Raw genomic sequence first — 18192 nt, 5'->3', positions numbered from 1 at the left:
CTACTCCTGGAAGTTGTCAGAAGACCACTCTTTGAGACATTCTCCTATGGCATCTGTTTAATTTCCATTTAAGTTGACTTTTGATTGGTCATTACTTCTGATCTTATGGTTACAGCACTTTATATGAAATGTCAATATGATATGTGCTGTGAAGACAAGGGGTTGTTTTGCCTGAATCCTGCATATATCCCTAAAATCAATTCTGCTTTCCATTGCATTGCTCACAAGAAATTGTTCTTTCCTTCTGCCCTAACTCAGTCAGTCTAAAAGAGGAGTAGCAAAGGATATATACATACAGGGAAGTTAAAAATCTAATGAAAAGAAAACCATCCTTATTAAAATGCCTTCCTCATACTATATAATGCCAAAGTAAAGCAGAAGAAAGCATCAAGATCTTCAGTAGCCAGATGGCTCAAATACAATGCAAATGAAATTTTTGCCCTTCCCCTTCAGCACACCTGTACAGGAAGAAGCATGTTTGGGTAGAATCTGGTCAGTAGTGCTGGTACTGCTAGTTGACCTAACCCTCTCTTACACACCAGGAATCAGAATTGTGGGGAATAAAGGTATAGCAAGAGTAACCTCTTACCATGTTCCTCCAGTGGCTTTATAGGTATCATGCCTTATAAAGGTACAATTCCCACCAGGCACTGTCACTATGGTACAGTACATTCCCCCATTTTTTACATCAGTGCCTCTGAAGAGGAATAATTTTGCCAATAAAACATTTTATGGTTATGTTAAAACATCACCTTTATATGAATAAAGATAGGTAAACTGGCAATTAGCCTTTAACTTTCTTTTTTGCCATGTGCCAAAAGAGACTTTGTCACATCAGTGTTTATATATTTATCTTAAATACGATTGCACTGAATAAAAGATATAGAATTTGTGAACAAGTTCTCCCTTCAGTCTTAGAATTATTCACTCCTTGAAGTAACATGAAGTGTAGCTATTGAAAATAAGCTGGTTGTTGCTTTGCAGAACCCTGAAGCCTATGTTTATTATGTATGATCAGAAAGTTTACTACATCAGCATTTGAAGGAATTTTAATGTAACATGTCACATGGTGTCACATTGCACAGCTCTAGAAATCACATACACAAACTTAGTCCTTATGGCATCAAGTCTACCTGAATTTTTCATAGGAAAAAAAAAAAAAAAATGGTGTAGTTAGTATATACTAATTAAATTTGTTTGTGCCAAATTTGAGATATTCTGAGTTTTAAAATATTCTGAATAAGATGAGCTCATTTTGCAGCTCAACGATGAGAGAAGCAATTAAATAATCAAATCAGCCTCTAGTTTCAAAAACAAAATGCTATCCATTCATTCTTTTATGACAGTTTATCTCTTAAGAATTTTACTTTCTGCCAAGAATGACTTCTTGCCTTATAGCTACCTGAAGAGCATAATGGAAGGGTAAAGAATTAATTAAGGGTAAAGAATTTCTGATTGTGAAATTGGTAATATGTATGAAATTTTAAGCCATCTCTCAGATGTTGTATTGCTTTTGAGGCATAATCTTCATCTCAGACATCAAATACTGACTACCTGTTATCTATTACAATCTGCTTGCATAATCAGAAATCAGTCTGATCTCCTGTGATTGGGCCATTCAAGCAATTGACAGACTTGTTTCCAAAAAAGTAAATTGTGCAAGCCAAATGAGAGAGTACAGTAAATAAGGACTCAAGCAGGTGCTTAATGGTAGGTACTTTTAAAATATCCCCAGAAGTTTTGGTGTAAGTGTGTTGCTTGTGCTCGTTGTTGGTATGATGTTTACTATCTTTCAGTATTTACAAAGCAATACATTATATAGATGAACATGATTGTTTCCTGCCTTACAATTTGCTGTGTGGTTGAACAAATTGAGGTGGCTTAGAAGGTGGAATTAATGCAAAAAGGTTTGTTGATCCAACCCAGCCCTAGTCAAAGTACAAAAACTGGTAACGTTTTGAATTTAATCTTCCTGCAGAATTTTAAATAGTAAATGAGATGAGCTAGAAACTTACTTTGCTCAGAAGTAATGAGAAGCATTCCCAAATCTCAGACGTTAGAGTCATTAGATAATTTCAGCAATATTCTCCCCTCCCACACATACAACACATGCTGAATAACAAGGGATTCTAATAGGTGTTCTTCAATAATTGATTTGTTGCTTGTCTGTTCGCTAGGAAAGTCAGATGAAGATCAGAATGACAATATTTATAGGATGCATGTCATCTGCGGAATGTAATCCATCTTCGTTAAATTCAGTAAAAGTGATAGATGGCGTTTGGCAACGTAATGATGTGATCGCTCTACCATTGCCTTTGTAAATCATAAGCTGTTGCTTTCTGTTGTGTAGATATTTAATCAGTTATACACCCCATTACTGATTTAATTCAGAATGTCAGTGGCAGGTGAATAATGTGAGGATTTGTATATTAATATCATATTGTATTAATGTTCCCTTCATTTAAGTGTGCTATTCATTTGAAAATCATAAACTGTTGCTTCATGGGTAGAATAAATTTAACCAGTGCTGTAGGCATCTAATGCTATCAATGTTTTAATTTAATGTGTCAGTGAAAGAAATGCATTTCTTTTCATTTCCCGTTTCTGTGTGCTTTACTAACACAAAACAGTATAAGGTAGTGTGAATATACGAAACTGGTAGTAAACAACAAATCCCCTGATTTTCATCCTATTGAAAGATTTTGGGTTTGACTCCCCAAATTGCAGTGTTCAGTGAACTAACTAGATATTTTCTCGCATATTTCAAAAAGAGTGAATAACTGCTAACAAATTACTTTCAACAGAAAATATGGTTGTGCTATGGAATAAACCTTAAAATGTGTATGGTAAATTACTGTAATATAGCACAAATTCATTACAGTCTTGTAATGGCTAATCATTATAACACCAGTGTTCCTGATAATTTCAAAGTGGAGTTGAAGGTTTTAGTTTTAACATGCAAAGCGTTAAATGGTTTGGGATCTGGCTGATCCATAGACAAAATGTCTCCCCATGTGATACTGGCAATGCCAGTATATCAAATCATTTCCTCTGGGTCAGTCCCAACATTATAATATTGACTTACTTGAATTTTGGGCTGCTATCTGTATCCTAAAGATGAAAGAATAATCATAGAATTATAGAAGATTAGGGTTGGAAAAGACCTCAGGAGGTCATCTAATCCAACCCCCTGCTCAAAGCAGGACCAACCCCAACTAAATCATCCCAGACAGGGCTTGTGAAACTTGGCCTTAAAAACCTCTAATGATGGAGATTCCACCACCTCTCAATATAACCCATTCCAGTCGTTCACCACCCTCCTAATGAAATAATTTTTCCTAATATCCAACCTAGACCTCCCCCACTACAACTTGAGACAATTGCTCCTTGTTCTGTCATCTGCCACCACTGAGAACAGCTTAGCTCCATCCTCTTTGGAACCCCTCTTCAGGTAGTTGAAGGCTGCTATCAAAAGTAGATGTATAAGAACATAAGAAAGGCCATACTGCTCAGACCAATGGTTCATCTAGCCCAGTTTTCTGTTTCCAGCACTGGCCAGTGCCAGACGCTTCAGAGGGAATTAACATAACAGGACAATTATCAAGGATCCATCCCCTGTCATCCAGTCCCAGCTTCTGGCAGTTGGAGGTTTAGGGACAGAACATGGCTCTAGGCTTGCATTCATGGCCATCTTGTCTAATAGCCATTGATGGACCTATCCTCCACAAACTTATTTTATTTTTAACCCAATTATACTTTTGGCCTTCACAACATCGCCTGGCAACAAGTTCCATAGGTTGATGGTGTATTGTGTGAAGAAGGACCGCCTTATGCTTGTTTTAACCCTGCTGCCTATTAATCTCATTGGGTGACCTCTGTTTCTTGTATTATGCAAAGGGATAAACAACACTTCTTTATTCACATTCTCCAAACAATTTGTGATATTATCGACCTCTATCATATCCCTCCTTAGTTGTCTCTTTTCTAAGCTGAACAGTCACAGTCTTTTAATCGTTCCTCATATGGAAGCTATTCCCTACCCTTGATGATTTTGTTGCTCTTCCCTGTACTTTTTCCAATTCTAATATATCTATTTTGAGATGGGGTGACCCAAACTGCATAAAGTATTCAAGGTGTGGGTGTACCAGAGATTTACTTTGTGACATTATGACATTTTTGTTTCTTATTATCTGTCCCTTTCTTAATGGTTCCTAACATTCTGCTAGGTTTTTTGACTGATGTGATGTATGTTGAGCAGATGTTTTCTGAAAACTACCCATGATGATGCAACATCTCTTTCTTGAGTGGTAACAGCTAATTTAGACCTCCTCATTTTGTATGTATAGTTGGGATTATGTTTTCCGATGTGCATTACTTTGAACTTATCAACATTGAATTTCCTCTGTCAAATTTTTCCCAGTTACTCAATTTTATGAGATCCCTTTGTAACTATTCACAATCAACTTTGCACTTAACTATCTTGAGTAATTTTGTATCATCAGCAAATGTTGCTTCCTCACTGTTTACTCCCTTTTCAGGATCATTTATGAATATGTTGAACAGTATAAATCCTTTGGGGACCCTGCTATTTACCTCTCCCCACTGTGAAAACTGACCATTTACTCTCACTTATCCTTTGTTTCCTGTCTTTTAACCGGTTACTGATCCATGAAAGGACCTTCCATCATATCTCGTAACTGCTTACTTTGCTTAAGAGCCTTTTTGTATGGATCCTTGTCAAAGGCTTTCTGAAAGTCCAAGTTTACTATCCCAACTGGATCATCCTTGTCCACATGCCTGTTGACACCCTCAGAGAATTCTAATAGAAATCTGAGGCATGATTTCCCTTTATAAAAGTGACAGTGACTCTTCCCCAACATACATTGTTCATCTATGTGTCTGATAATTCTGTTCTTGACTATAGTTTCAACAACTTTGCTTGGTACTGAATATAGGCTTTCTGGCCTGTAACTGCCAGGATTACCTCTGGAGACTTTTGAAAAAATATTGAATGAATAAGTGAAAGTGACACATTTATAGCAAATACTGTTTTGTTGCCTTGTGTTTATGAACTACTGTAGATAAAGTAAATGAACTTACTTTGATGAGTTTCTATTCTCTATATATTTCTTGTAGCTTGAAAATAATATCCTCCCCAATGCCAAATATAAACAATAATAATCAAGATAATAAATACTGCATATTATAAAACGAATCATTGAAGAAAAATCTAGAAATGTAATATGTTGCATCTGCCTAAATCTGTTTTTTGTGTTAAATACTAAATAGATAAAGCAATCAGAGTATCCGTTATGTTGCCTTAGTGATTGGGAACACAATAGTAAGAAATAATTACTCCAGTTTCTGCCAGTGTCACTTTTATTTATTGGAATCGGTAGTCTGCAATTTATCTTTTCTTGACAGTATTAAAGGTATTCCTTAGCTGGCTATTAATTTCATTTGCTTTTGTTTCTTCCTCATATTTTTCATGTAGGATGATAGAGCACATATATATGAGCTTACTGACAACATTCTTAGTTTGAAAGTTACTAACATAAGATAAGAGGGGAATGACTGTGTAGAGGGGGGAAATTATCTTCTGTTTAACACACTATAGTGGGACACAAGAAAACTGGATTTCAAGCACAGTTCCACCACAAACTTTGTGTGTGACCTAAGATACATCATTTAATTTCTCTGGATCTCAATGTGTGACGTTGGCATACAAAAAGAGGAAAATGTGAAGAGCTAAAACATCTGAACCACCGTGTTATTCAACAAGTACTATTTAGAAAAAAAAATTCCCCTTCTTTGCTAGCAAGAAGTAATTTATTTTCTTTGTAATTGTCTTTATCAGATGTAGGTTCTGTGGAAGGACTTGCCTATCATAGAGCTTGGGATACTCTCTATTGGACCAGCTCTACTACATCATCTATCACAAGACATACAGTTGACCAGAAACGACGAGGAGCTTTCAACAGGGAAGCAGTAATAACAATGTCTGAAGATGATCATCCACATGTATTAGCTCTTGATGAATGCCAAAAGTATGTACCACATCTGTATTGCTGGTTTTTGAATTTTCAAAAGTGCTGAGCATTGAGCATCTCCCGTTCATGTAAGTGAAAACTGTGGTACTCAGCACTTTTGACGATCAGACAGATGCCTAAATATAGTTTCAGGAGCCAAATTTCATGCTTTTATTTTTGAAAAAGTTTCCAGAAATCCTAAAATGTTTCATTTAATGCAAATAATCTTTTAGATCAGGGGTCGGCAACGTTCAGCACGCGGCTCGCCAGGGTAAGCACCCTGGCGGGCCGGGCCAGTTTTATTTACCTGCTGACGCGGCTGGTTCGGCCGATCGCGGCCCCCACTGGCAGCGGTTCGCCGTCCCGGGCCAATGGGGGCGGCGAGAAGCCGCGGCCAGCACATCGCTCGCCCGTGCCGCTTCTCGCTGCCCACATTGGCCCGGGACGGCGAACCGCGGACAGTGGGGGCCGCGATCGGCCGAACCAGCCGCGTCAGCAGGTAAATAAAACTGGCCCGGCCCGCCAGGATGCTTACCCTGGCGAGCCGCATGCCGAACGTTGCCGACCCCTGTTTTAGATAGAAGATCATGCTCAAATATTGTTGTACTATGCTTCACCAAAAACCCTTCAAGCTGATGTTTGAAAAAATAAGAAAACCTGCCTGAAATATTTATGGTAGAACAGAAAGGATAAGTATTCTCTATTGAGCTGTTCGCTTCTGTAATATACAGTTCAAATTTCTTAAGTAAAAGCTGGAAATACAAATATTTTACAGACTTATAATAAAACTTCAAAAAGAAGAACAGGAGTACTTGTGGCACCTGAGAGACTAACAAATTTATTAGAGCATAAGCTTTCGTGGACTACAGCCCACTTCAGTTTCTTGTCTTACTAGTAAATGTCCTAGTCAAAGGGCAAATGGGTGCCTAAATTTAGACTTGTAAAGGTAGAATTTTAAAAAATCGCTGTGTCTTAGGAGGGTGGTATGTACCATTGAGAGTCAAGTCGATATATATATAATTGAACTTCTCTTATAGCACATTAAAACTTAAGTCATTTCAGTCAGTAATCTAGCATAGACTCTGAAGTAACTTTATGTAAATTGGGAGGTATCTTCTTCTTGTGAAATGTACATCATCCTCTAAAGTCTGAGTAAGCAGACCCTAGACACCCCATTTGCGTTATTTCAGCATCTAATCTCCTTGTAGCATGTCTCTCACTACAGGGCATAAGTGACGTGGGGAGGGCCTTGTGTATATGAATTTTCCCCGGTTTAGAAAAAAAACAGGTGACAAAATTGAGGATAAAAACTCAAAAGATTTGTGGGAAGACAAAAAGTCCATGCTTGCATATGAGTCAAGGATCTATTATAATTTGAAAATTATTGACTGTCATACTTGTTTTCCATTGTTAGAAATAATTGATTCACATAATTTGGAGAACAGCGCACTACTTAAAATATTAGATCATAAGAATCACAGATCACTCATTAAAACAGGATAAACTGCAATAATTGATCTATATTATAATTGAAAATACTATATAAACTATAACTATATTTGAAGGTACATGTTTTTCATATTCTTAATTTATAAGTAGAACTAACATAGGAAGTAAAATAAAAAGTTTAGCTTAAAGCTTTTTATTATTATTTTGATGTTAATACAGTTTAATGTTTTGGACTAACTGGAATGAGCAGCATCCAAGCATCATGAGATCTACCCTTTCTGGGAAAAATGCACAGGTTATTATCAGTACTGATATCCTCACACCAAATGGACTTACCATTGATCACAGTGCAGAGAAACTCTACTTTTCAGATGGCAGCCTGGGAAAAATAGAGAGGTGTGAATATGATGGGTCACAGAGATACGTAAGTAAAACAAATAAAATATTGATATATGGAATTATATATATATGGTTGTACTTTTTGGATGGTCTCTTTAAATCAACCAAAGTTTAAATTTACCAAATCAGGGTCTTATGTATCTGCCTGTAGATTAATGAATCAGTAATTCTCCATTAGTTCTTATTCGTAAACAAAATGACTAAATTGAATCATAGGACTGGAAGGGACCTCGATAAATCTAGTCCAGTCCTCTGCAGTGAGGCAGGAATAAGTATTATCTAGATCATACATGACAGGTGTTTTTCTAATGTTCTTAAAAACCTCCAATGACAGAGATTCCACAGTTTCCCTAGGTAATTTGTTCCCATGCTTAACTATCCTTCCAGTTTGGAAGATTTTCCTAATGTCTAACCTAAATCTCCTTGCTGCAATTTAAGCCCATTACTTCTCATCATGTCCTCTGTGGGTAAAGAGAACAATTGATCACTCTCTCTTTATAACAACCTTTTACATACTTGAAGACTGTTATCATGCCCCCACTTAGTTTTCTCTTCTCCGAACCAAACAAACCCAATTTTTCCAATCTTTCCTCATAGATCATGTTGTCTAGACCTTTAGTCATTCTGATTGCTCTCCTCTGGACTCATCAGTGCTGAACAGAGTGGAAGAATTTTCATATGTCTTGCTTACAACACTCTGCTAATACATCCCAGAATGATGTTTGCTTTTTTTGCAACAGTATTACATTGTTGACTCATTTAGTTTGTGATCCACTATAGCCCCAGATCCTTTACTGCAGTACTCCTTCTTAAGTAGTCCTTTCTCATTTTGTATTTGTGCAGTTGATTATTCTCTCCCTAACCCTAACTCTAATCCTGTCCTCCAAAGTGCTTGAAACCCCTCCCAACTTGGTACCATCCACAGACTTCATAAGTGTACTCTCTGTGTCATTATCCAAATCATGTATGCATGGATTTTTCTAAATGTAGGTATTCATGTTTCAGATTCCATGTTTAAAAGGAATTATTTTCATATGTAAATACTATGAAACAAGCAAAACATTCCTCTGCTAAAGCACAATGGCTGATTTCCTAAGATACAGTGCTATGTATCACTTCTCATTCTGATGTGTCTATTATAAGTTATAGTTGGTTATATAGAAATTTGACTGTAACTTGACTCCTTTGGCAGCCGAATGAGATTGTTTTATTTTTTTTAGAAATATTGAGGAAAAGTCCATTCAGCTATTTTAGATTTATTGGAGATTGGAAAAAAATAAAACAAAATCCCTTTTAATCTTTTATGGTATTTCTGACCCAGAAAGACTTTAGAAATGAGTGGGGTGGGGGTTGGGGTGGAGGGAAAGCATACCTCAAAACTGTCTGGAAATAATCCTTACTGCGTAATAGACTGCTAGGTTTGCAGAACGTTTTACATTAAAAAATATTATAAGTATTGAAATATCACCTGGGTCTAGGTATCTGCTAAGATTTTAATAGAGCCTGATGTATCCCTACCTTGTTGTTTGTTACATCACAGTGCAAATGAGAAATGTAAATGTGTCATTAAAGCACACAGCAGTCTTCCAAAAATGCAAATTATATTTCTGTCTTTTTATGTTGCCTTCATGTGTTGCTTTTTTAGACATGCTGCCTTGTGAATCCAGCTTTGAAGACAAACGCAGCAGCTAAACAATAACAATAAGAGTGAGAACTCGCTTCTCCCTGCCACCCAATTTATTTCAATGAACCATGTGCTAGTTTGGACTACTTGCAGACTGGCATAAATAGACAGCTGCATCTTTCCATTTCCTTAGAAAATAAGAAAAAAATTGAATGCAAAAATCCCCCCAAAAAACAAAAACCCTCCGCCCCCCATAAAAATCTGCTTTTGTTATTGTAACACTTAACTTCACATATTTCAAAACTAAATGTTCAGGAAATGCAAAAGTTCTATATTTATCCAGAAACATTAACTCAGCTACAATGCATATATATTTTTGTTTATTAATTAGACTATTTAAATGTAAATATACATCCTTTATACCAGAACTTGGCCACCTTTCAGTTTTCCTTATGGTTCTCTGGAGGTGCAAAGTATCCAGAAAGTCTGCGGGTGGAGAGAGATGGAGATGGCTCACAGAACCTAGCACACTTGTGTCTGTGGCATTGCTGCATCCAGTAATCCCTGGTTGTGGGTAGACAGTGGATAATCAGCATTGAGCACATCATTGAGAGATGTACTCTACTTTACCTCAGGAACTTGCATTTCCCACCCCAAGTTGTGCTCAGCACAGCTAGGAGACAGACCAGGATTGGGGCTCCCCTGTACATAATGTTACAGTGAAAACCTTTATTTTTGCATTTTCTAACATCTTTTGTGTTTAAGTGTGTCACCCTAACGTTGTATTAACATAGGACTCAATTTTATTACTCTTTTACTCACATTGGAATATACTGTGCTCCATGAACACTGGCATTAGTTTCAGTGGTATTAGTTGAATCAGGAACTACTAGCATGAATAAGAGTGGGTGACCTGTGTTCATAGTTTATTTTTTTTTTTTAGTTCTGTATCTTGTATATTAGATACATTCTTTATTTCTGGGATATTAAAGGTGAGCCTAGCCCCACCTGAAGTGCTTGAACTGGAAGGTAAGTGTTTGTGTACCCCTCAGAAGTTATCATAGACTATTTGGGTTGGAAGAGACCTCAGTAGGTCATCTAATCCAACCCCCTACTCAAAGCAGGACCAAGCCCCTGACAGATTTTTGCCCCAGATCCCTAAATGGCTCCCCCAAGGATTGAACTCACAACCCTGGGTTTAGGAGGCTAATGCTCAAACCACTGAGCTATCCCTCCTGTTCGTGATATGTGCCAGCTTTTTCCAGTTTACAGCTGGCAGAAGTAGTGAGGTAGAGAGGTTTGGTATCATCACCAATACGCTCCTCCTCATTTCCAGCACTGCCCAACATTAAAAAAAAAGCTTATGCCTAAATAAATCTGTTAGTCTTTAAGGTGCCACCAGACTCCTGGTTGTTTTTATATGGTTCATATGACAGTATTTATTGTAGCATTTTTAGCATTAATGAAAGTTCTACAGAACACTTTTTTATTTTACTGTTAAATCTCTATAAAAATACATTTTTTTCTAAATGTTTAAATAGGGACAATCTGCAGGTTTAATTCCGTCAAAATTTGCTATTTTGAATTTAATATAAATTAAGGAAGTCCGACGAAGTTTTGCCTGAAATGAGAACAACAAAGTAAACCTCAAACCACTATAGTTTCTTGGTGACAATAGTTGCATCAGAACTTTAATTTTGCTAATGGTTCTTGCACAACCTTATTTTGTATTTCTTCAAATAGATGCAGCCATGTATTCCACATAGGTATGTGCATGCCCAGTGCACCAGAGTTGAAGAGTTTTGCCTAGCAGTACTCGTAGGAGGCTGTGCTTGTGCTACCCATAGCCCCTCCCCTGGCTATATGAGGCAGCACGGCCTCGATCTCCTAGGGATCTTGTAGAGTGAGCTTTTATTTCCCTGAAGAACAGGCCTGCCTGACCCCTTGAATGTCTCCACAATGCATAATTTGATTCATTTTGCCAGAGATTGTTTAGATGCTTTGAGGCCTAGACCTTGGGTGAATCGAGACAAACATTGATCCTGATCTTGTTTGATTCAGTACACTTTAGCTAGATCTTTACAAATAACCAGATTATGTCATCTTTTCATTGTAGGATTCAGGGATTTAGATAGAACTAAGGAAAGATTATTTGCTTTGAAACATGAAATATGTTCACTTTCGGTACAAAGGACTCTGAAAACTACTTTATCCTTATAGAAAATGCAGTATGGAGTTGCATGGATAATGCTGCAATCTCTGAAATTCCCCTAGCTAAGGTGATGGCAACAAGTTTTGATGGACAAATTAAAGGGAGTGAGAGATGTCAAAGGTTCAAAGGGGAGCTGTGAGCACTTGAAGCACTAAGAGCCAATCTCACTTTGGGGAAAAAGTGTTAGCCTAACAGCCCTGAGAAATCTTGAAACTATGGAGCTGCAGGATTTTCCATATAGGACACTGCTGAGGGCAGAAACCTGATATGCTAAAGTGCTGGGCCAAAATTGTGTGTCCAAACCTTTGTAGAACTAGATTAGGATAAATGGAATGCTTGGGACTCTGGGATTCTTAAACTATGTGTTGAATTGTGAGCAAATAGAGGAATACCTCTTTAGAGCTGAAATCTGTCTAGAAGCCAGAAGAATATTTACTACTGTTAGAGAAAATCATATAGTCAGGGGTGTGCACAGGAATTTAAATTTGACCCCTTTTGGGGGGGTATGTTCTGTGCCCCCTGCCAAGGCCTGGGGTCAGAGGAGTGTGCTCTTCCCTCCCACCCACCCCCACCACCGAGCCGGAGCAGCTGTCAGCTCCCACCGGGGCTGGAGGAGCTTGCTCTCCCTGCTGCGGCCCTGGGGCTGGAAGTGTTCTCTGCCCCTGACTATTATTGGGGGGGCCCTTCCCTCTTGTGCATGTCCCTGCATATAGTGTTTAGGAGTTCCTTTTCCATATCCATGTGGTCATTAGTAGATGGTCCAGATCTGCATGGAGAATGGGCTCATGGTATGTCCAGTCTCCCTGCCCAGTAAGTTAGGTCCAAGAACCATCTCAGCCACGTGAGTGCTAATAGTGACACATCTGCTAGTTCTTACCTTTTAAAAAAAAACACCTTATTTAACAAAACAAGGGCTGGGAATGCATAGAGCAGAGTTTTGGGCCATCTGTGGGCAAAAGCATCTATGTCTAGAGATTGGGATCTGCATCTTTTGTGAAATACTGGTCTAGCTTCTCTGTGCCAATGGGTCCTCCTTCTCTTGAGAAAAATGTGTGATTCTGTGCCAACGGGTCCACTTTCAGGTGGCTGAATCTGTTTGTTATTAGGCTGAATATCTTCTGGTTCAGGTTCCATTTTGATTTCTCTATGGATTGCCTGCTGAACTAGGCCACCATCTGGTTTAGTATTCCCTTTATATGAACCACTCTGATGGAAGCTAAGTTTAAATCTGCCCAGGAAATTATCTCCATCATCTGTGAATAGAGTACTGGAACTTGAGTTTCTCACCCCTCGTTATTGAGATAAATTTCTCAGTGATGGAGGCATTAGTTTGGACTAATATGTGGTCATTCATGATGTAACTTTGGACATTTCAAAGGCAGACTTGACTGCTTTGAGCTATAGAAAGCTGATCCTTTGTTTCTTTTCTTGTTTCCCCCTTTTTTTTTTTTTTTTTTGTGGTTTCATGACATGGTCCCACAATCTCAGATGCTGTTTTTTCCCCTAAGTGTGATCCCCATCCCTGAAGACTGACATCCACCATGAATACCTCAGGACCTGGAGGATGAATAGATACCATGAATATGCTCCTCAGACTCATTCTTTGTTTCAGCAACCTCAACGCCTGGTTTAACACTAGGACCCTAATCCTGAATTCAGTTTGGGATGGTTCTGTAACTTTACCAGAAATCTCTGCAGCTGCCTCATGTGGAATCTCACCTATTAAAATGTCTAAGCCCACTTCCAAGTGAGCTATCCGCCTTGTGGGAAGCAGGGAGCTCTTCATTAGATTCACTGTAGGGTCACCACCCCAAAATTGTGGTACTGCTTCATCTCTAGGATTTTAATCTTCATGACATGTTCTGCTTCTGTGGTCTGGGATCCTAGTAAAGACTAGGTGCTTATAGCAGTCTGAATGGCAGGGTTCTGTAATGGGAGTGGGACTTTCTGTATGGAAACCTTAGTAGATGACAATGACAGAGTCATATCAAAATGTGAAGAGCTGCATCTGCTATATTCACTGATTAAGGAAATCTCTGGGAAATAGGAATGATGCTGTTGAAGCTAAGCAGAGCACAATTTCTTCCTAACGAGGTTCAGTGAACATGCTTAGATATAGTTTTAGTTTTGAAAAGTGAAACATAGCTTTCTATTACATATATCTTACTTGCTAATACTGAAAATTAATGAGCTTATTCATGTGTTTAATGTTTTGATCAAATTCAAAGTCGTAATTTATTTTTATTACACTATTTTAAGAGAGTGTAGTCACAGTATAATACAAGTCCACACAGTTATTATTTTACTTATATAGATTCAAATATAATAAGTGGTTGGGATATTTTTATTTTATAGCATAATGTAACATTGGGTTATGGATCTAACTTGGAATTTATTAGTAAGGAATATCTTAATTGCTTAAGAAAAAATCTAAATATACTTTGTATTTATTAGGGTAACAGATAATAGTATTTTAATTTTTGCTTTTATTTTATATCTCATTCCTATTACCGGATTGCAATGCTGAATCAGATGCAATTCCCAAATCCAGTCTGAATATTAATTTGTGGGGCAGATAAGTGTAAGGAAAGTGCTGAATGCCAATCCAGTGTTCATTCTTCACCCTTGCATACTCACTATGGAAGCAAGCATCTTTAGTTGCATTGCATGCCTAGAAGAAGAGATAACTTAGGGATCATGGACCCTCACCCAGAAAAAGGAAAGCATCAACTTTCTCAAGTTCACAGTTTGTGTCATAGGATTTCCCACAATCTCAGACAACATATCCTTTTGGTTCATTAAGAAATACTATTGGATGAGTCTGAACATGAACATGAAAATTAACACCAGTGTCCAGTTAGCTGTCTCTGACAGTGGCTAGTACTAGCCACTCTGGAAGGAGTTTCCTGAAACCCTGTAGTAAGCAATAAGGCAATAATCTTCCCACAGAGAAATTTTCCTCCTAAGCCTTATTGGCTAGAGGTTGTGTTATGATCTGAAGCATGAATTCATATCCTTTCCACAAACTCAGGAAGTAACCAGAGGTTGAAACATCTCTTACAAGTAATGGAAATAATGTCCCAGGCAGAGAGAATCTTGTGCATGTGTAAAATATTTGCTGAAATAGAAGAAGAAAAGAGCACTGAAGATCATCCTTCTAGTCCTTCACTCACCCAGCAGAGAGATTTTTTGGACCTGATAGAAACAGCTAAGGAGCTTCCACTGCACTTGCAGAATAGACTAGATCTCCTGAAAGAGGAAGCCTTTATTCATCTGGACCTGGATCGCATGCAGTTATTAGCCTGAGTATTCAAAGAGAAATGGAAATCATGAAGGATTTTCTGTTAGCATCATTGATTCACTTTTGATACCCCGGCAGAACTCAACCAGAAAATTATATTTATGTGGCGCACATCTGGCGATCCCAGTTACACTAAAGTTTATCCAGGATGATTTGGATGGAGTCTTACAACCAAGCACCACAGAAAGAGAGGTACCAGCCCTAGCAGTATTCTTTGTGCCCATACATTGTATTCCTCAAATGAGTATCTTTAGATGTCAAGGTTAATCATAATGGCTAAATTAGAAAAGCTTGCAGACTGCTTTTCTAGTTGCATTCCCTTCGAAATGCAGGGATTCAGAATTAGCACTTCTGTCTATATGAGAATCTATGCTGCACTTCTCTTGAGGAAAATGTTATCCTTAAAACTCCAGAAATATTTCTGCCCAAGGTGTGTGTATTTGTTTTGTTTTGCTTTTTGTTCTGGTCCATGTCTCGGTAGTCAGCAGTCATTGGAAAGGTTGTGGCATAAACAGATGTCTGTAACTCTCTAGAGCAAAATCTCCAGCATGTAGTGTACACGTGCCTATTGTATTCTGTTAGTCTCATTCCATCCAAAATGCCAGGGTCATAGAGCCTCAAAGTTGCTGCAAACAAAATGTTAAAATCTTGCCACAGATGGGACACAAAATATCAAGAAAATGTTCCCAGAGGGAATCTGGGCTTCCTCTACAAGGTCCCTAGTGGCATTGTGGGTTGGGAATGTTTGAGCCTCATTTGAGAAAATTTGCAGAGCAGAATCATGATCCTCATATAGTACATTTATCAAACTCTACAGAGTAGGTTTCCATTCCACTGCAGAGGCTTCCTTAGGTAAGAAGGTACTGAATGAAGTAGTCCCAAAATAAATTTCTGATAGGATACAGTTTGTGTTTATTTTTCTTCTTCCCTCCCTATCTGATTACATTGCTCACTACTTCCGATGTGCCTCAGAACTGTGGGAGATGCAGGGTTGCAGAGTGCAATATTTATTAGGTAATTTCCCTTCTGCTAGCAGCGTCTCCGACAAGTCTACTACCCCAGGATGATGTTATTAAGCAAGGGAAATTTATTTTGTTTTTATTTCTCAGTCAATAATTGAGGTGGTAGGAGCAGCTTTACATGCAGTTGTGTAATTATTTAGTTAGTTGCTGTTTTAATAATGTCCTGTTGAGAATTATTTTTATATAGCATTGAATGAGTCTTCTGGCAGGGTACACAAGGAGGCCTGGCCAAGTGCCTAGCAACAGCACTGAACCACCTCCTGTATCTGCAGAGAGGAGGCACATCCCATGTATCACAGAAGGGTGGGACAGAGTGAAAGAAGCAAGGAAATTAAATGAGTAAGAAATATTCTGAGCTCTACTGCTGCCTCAATCATATCCTCACCCTTCATTCATCAATTTATTCACATATTTTGTACAGTGTAAAATATTAGATTATGGGTTCTCTAGGGCACAGGAAGGTCTTTTTGTTATTGTACAGTGACGAGTACAATGGGACACTAATCGTTGTTTGGGGGCCTTTAATGACACAGCAATATGCTGCTGACTGGTGCATTTGAATAATTTGTTTATTTATTAGTATTGCTTTAGTCCCTAAAGGCCCCAATCAGGGACTGAGGACTTGATTTACTGAAGTTTGTACACTCTTTGGGATAGGGACTTTCTCATTGACACCTCATGGGTGAACCCTTATTGATTTCAGTATGGCTCTGTGCAAGCATGGGGGTTTCCTGAACTGATTTATTTGCTGTATTTGGTCTTAAGCATATGACAATGGTCAAGTGGTTTCAACAAACAGACGGGGAAGTGCAAGGCACCAGTAAAATGATTGAGATTAGTGTAATAAGAATCAGTCGCAATTCCTAGATAAAAAATTTGCTCAGTTTTATGTTCCTCCACAATGGATGTGAGATGGACCTTTGTATAATTGCTAAAATAGATAGTTTACTGTGATTGTAGAGAAGTTTCTTCTGATTTGAAAGATTCTATCAATAATATCTTTTAAAACAGAAGAAAATGTTTAGTAAAACTGGGTAAAGAGGAGCTATACCTAGGAAGGAAGGTCATTATTATCCACATTTTTCAGACTGCCTATCAGTGTCAGATCTGGGATTAGAACACAGCAGCTCCTGGCTCTCAGGCCATGTATATTTTAGACTTTTTTTTGTACATGTGGATTTCTTTGCAAAAATATCATATGCATTTTTAAAAGGGCTAATCTTAGCTATTTCTTAAAAGTCTTCATCTCTGGATGGACATGACAACACTATTGTTCTCCACTGACAGTTAAGATAAAATAATCTGCAGAGGAAGATAAGAGCTCGGAGCAAAAGAACACAATATGCCTATTACTGTAAAGGATATTTCAAGATGTTTTAAATTAATTGTTAAAATATCCTTTGGAAAAAGTTATTAATTCTTTGTTTATTGCAATAAAAATGATAAAATAGTAATTGTCACAATATGCTGCATCACTTAAATGTAAAACCCAAAACAATCAGTACAGAAGTAACATTGGATATTTTCTCCGCTCACAAGATAAAAATTGCAAATAACAAATGATATTATCGCTTTGTCAGTTGGAAAAAATATTTTTAATTCACATTCTAAAATGATCCCTTTGGGACAGATTTTGCCACTGTTCCCACTGTTGAATCATACGTTGCTCAGGCCCTCAGAATTTTGAAATCTTTTTTTAAAGGTAATTTCTTTTTTTTTAATTGCTTATTTGTGCTTCATTTGCTTACCTAGCTATTTGATTTATATGTATGGGTGGGAAGCCACAGTTCACACGTTGTATACATTTCCTTATTAATGTTTATTAATTGCACTGGAGTAGTATCCAGGGGCCTCAATCAGAGTCCTATTGTGCTAGAATTGTATAAACAAGAGGAAGTAAAAGTTTCAAAGAGCTTATAGTTAAGGGGAGAAAAAAAGCTAGTGAAACAACCAGAAAGAAGTTGAGGGTTGGATAAAAATAATAGTAATATGAACTTGTGTTTACATATATTTGCTGCATGCAAAATTAGCATGTTTTAAAGTAATTTTTTTTAAAAGTAAATATCAGTGACCCCTGATAACCATCTGCCTTTTTACACTTCATTTTATTTCTGCTGTTTTCCCTCCATTTCATATTGTATTTCTCTCCTAAGCTT

The 18192-nt window shown here is 37.7% G+C and overlaps 1 protein-coding gene across 1 annotated transcript in view; it reads left to right on the top strand.

Moving 5' to 3' along the window:
- LRP1B (LDL receptor related protein 1B) overlaps nt 1–18192 on the top strand; it is a 1021752-nt gene that overhangs the window by 691655 nt on the left and 311905 nt on the right. The window contains exons 42-43 of the mRNA XM_034786032.1: nt 5858–6047; nt 7698–7902. Of these exons, the coding sequence (XP_034641923.1) occupies nt 5858–6047; nt 7698–7902 (395 nt within the window). The remainder of the gene's footprint in view (nt 1–5857; nt 6048–7697; nt 7903–18192) is intronic.

This window comes from Trachemys scripta, chromosome 11, assembly GCF_013100865.1.
Source record: "Trachemys scripta elegans isolate TJP31775 chromosome 11, CAS_Tse_1.0, whole genome shotgun sequence".
Taxonomy (NCBI): Eukaryota; Metazoa; Chordata; order Testudines; family Emydidae; genus Trachemys; species Trachemys scripta.
This window is presented reverse-complemented; position numbering and strand designations above follow the sequence as displayed.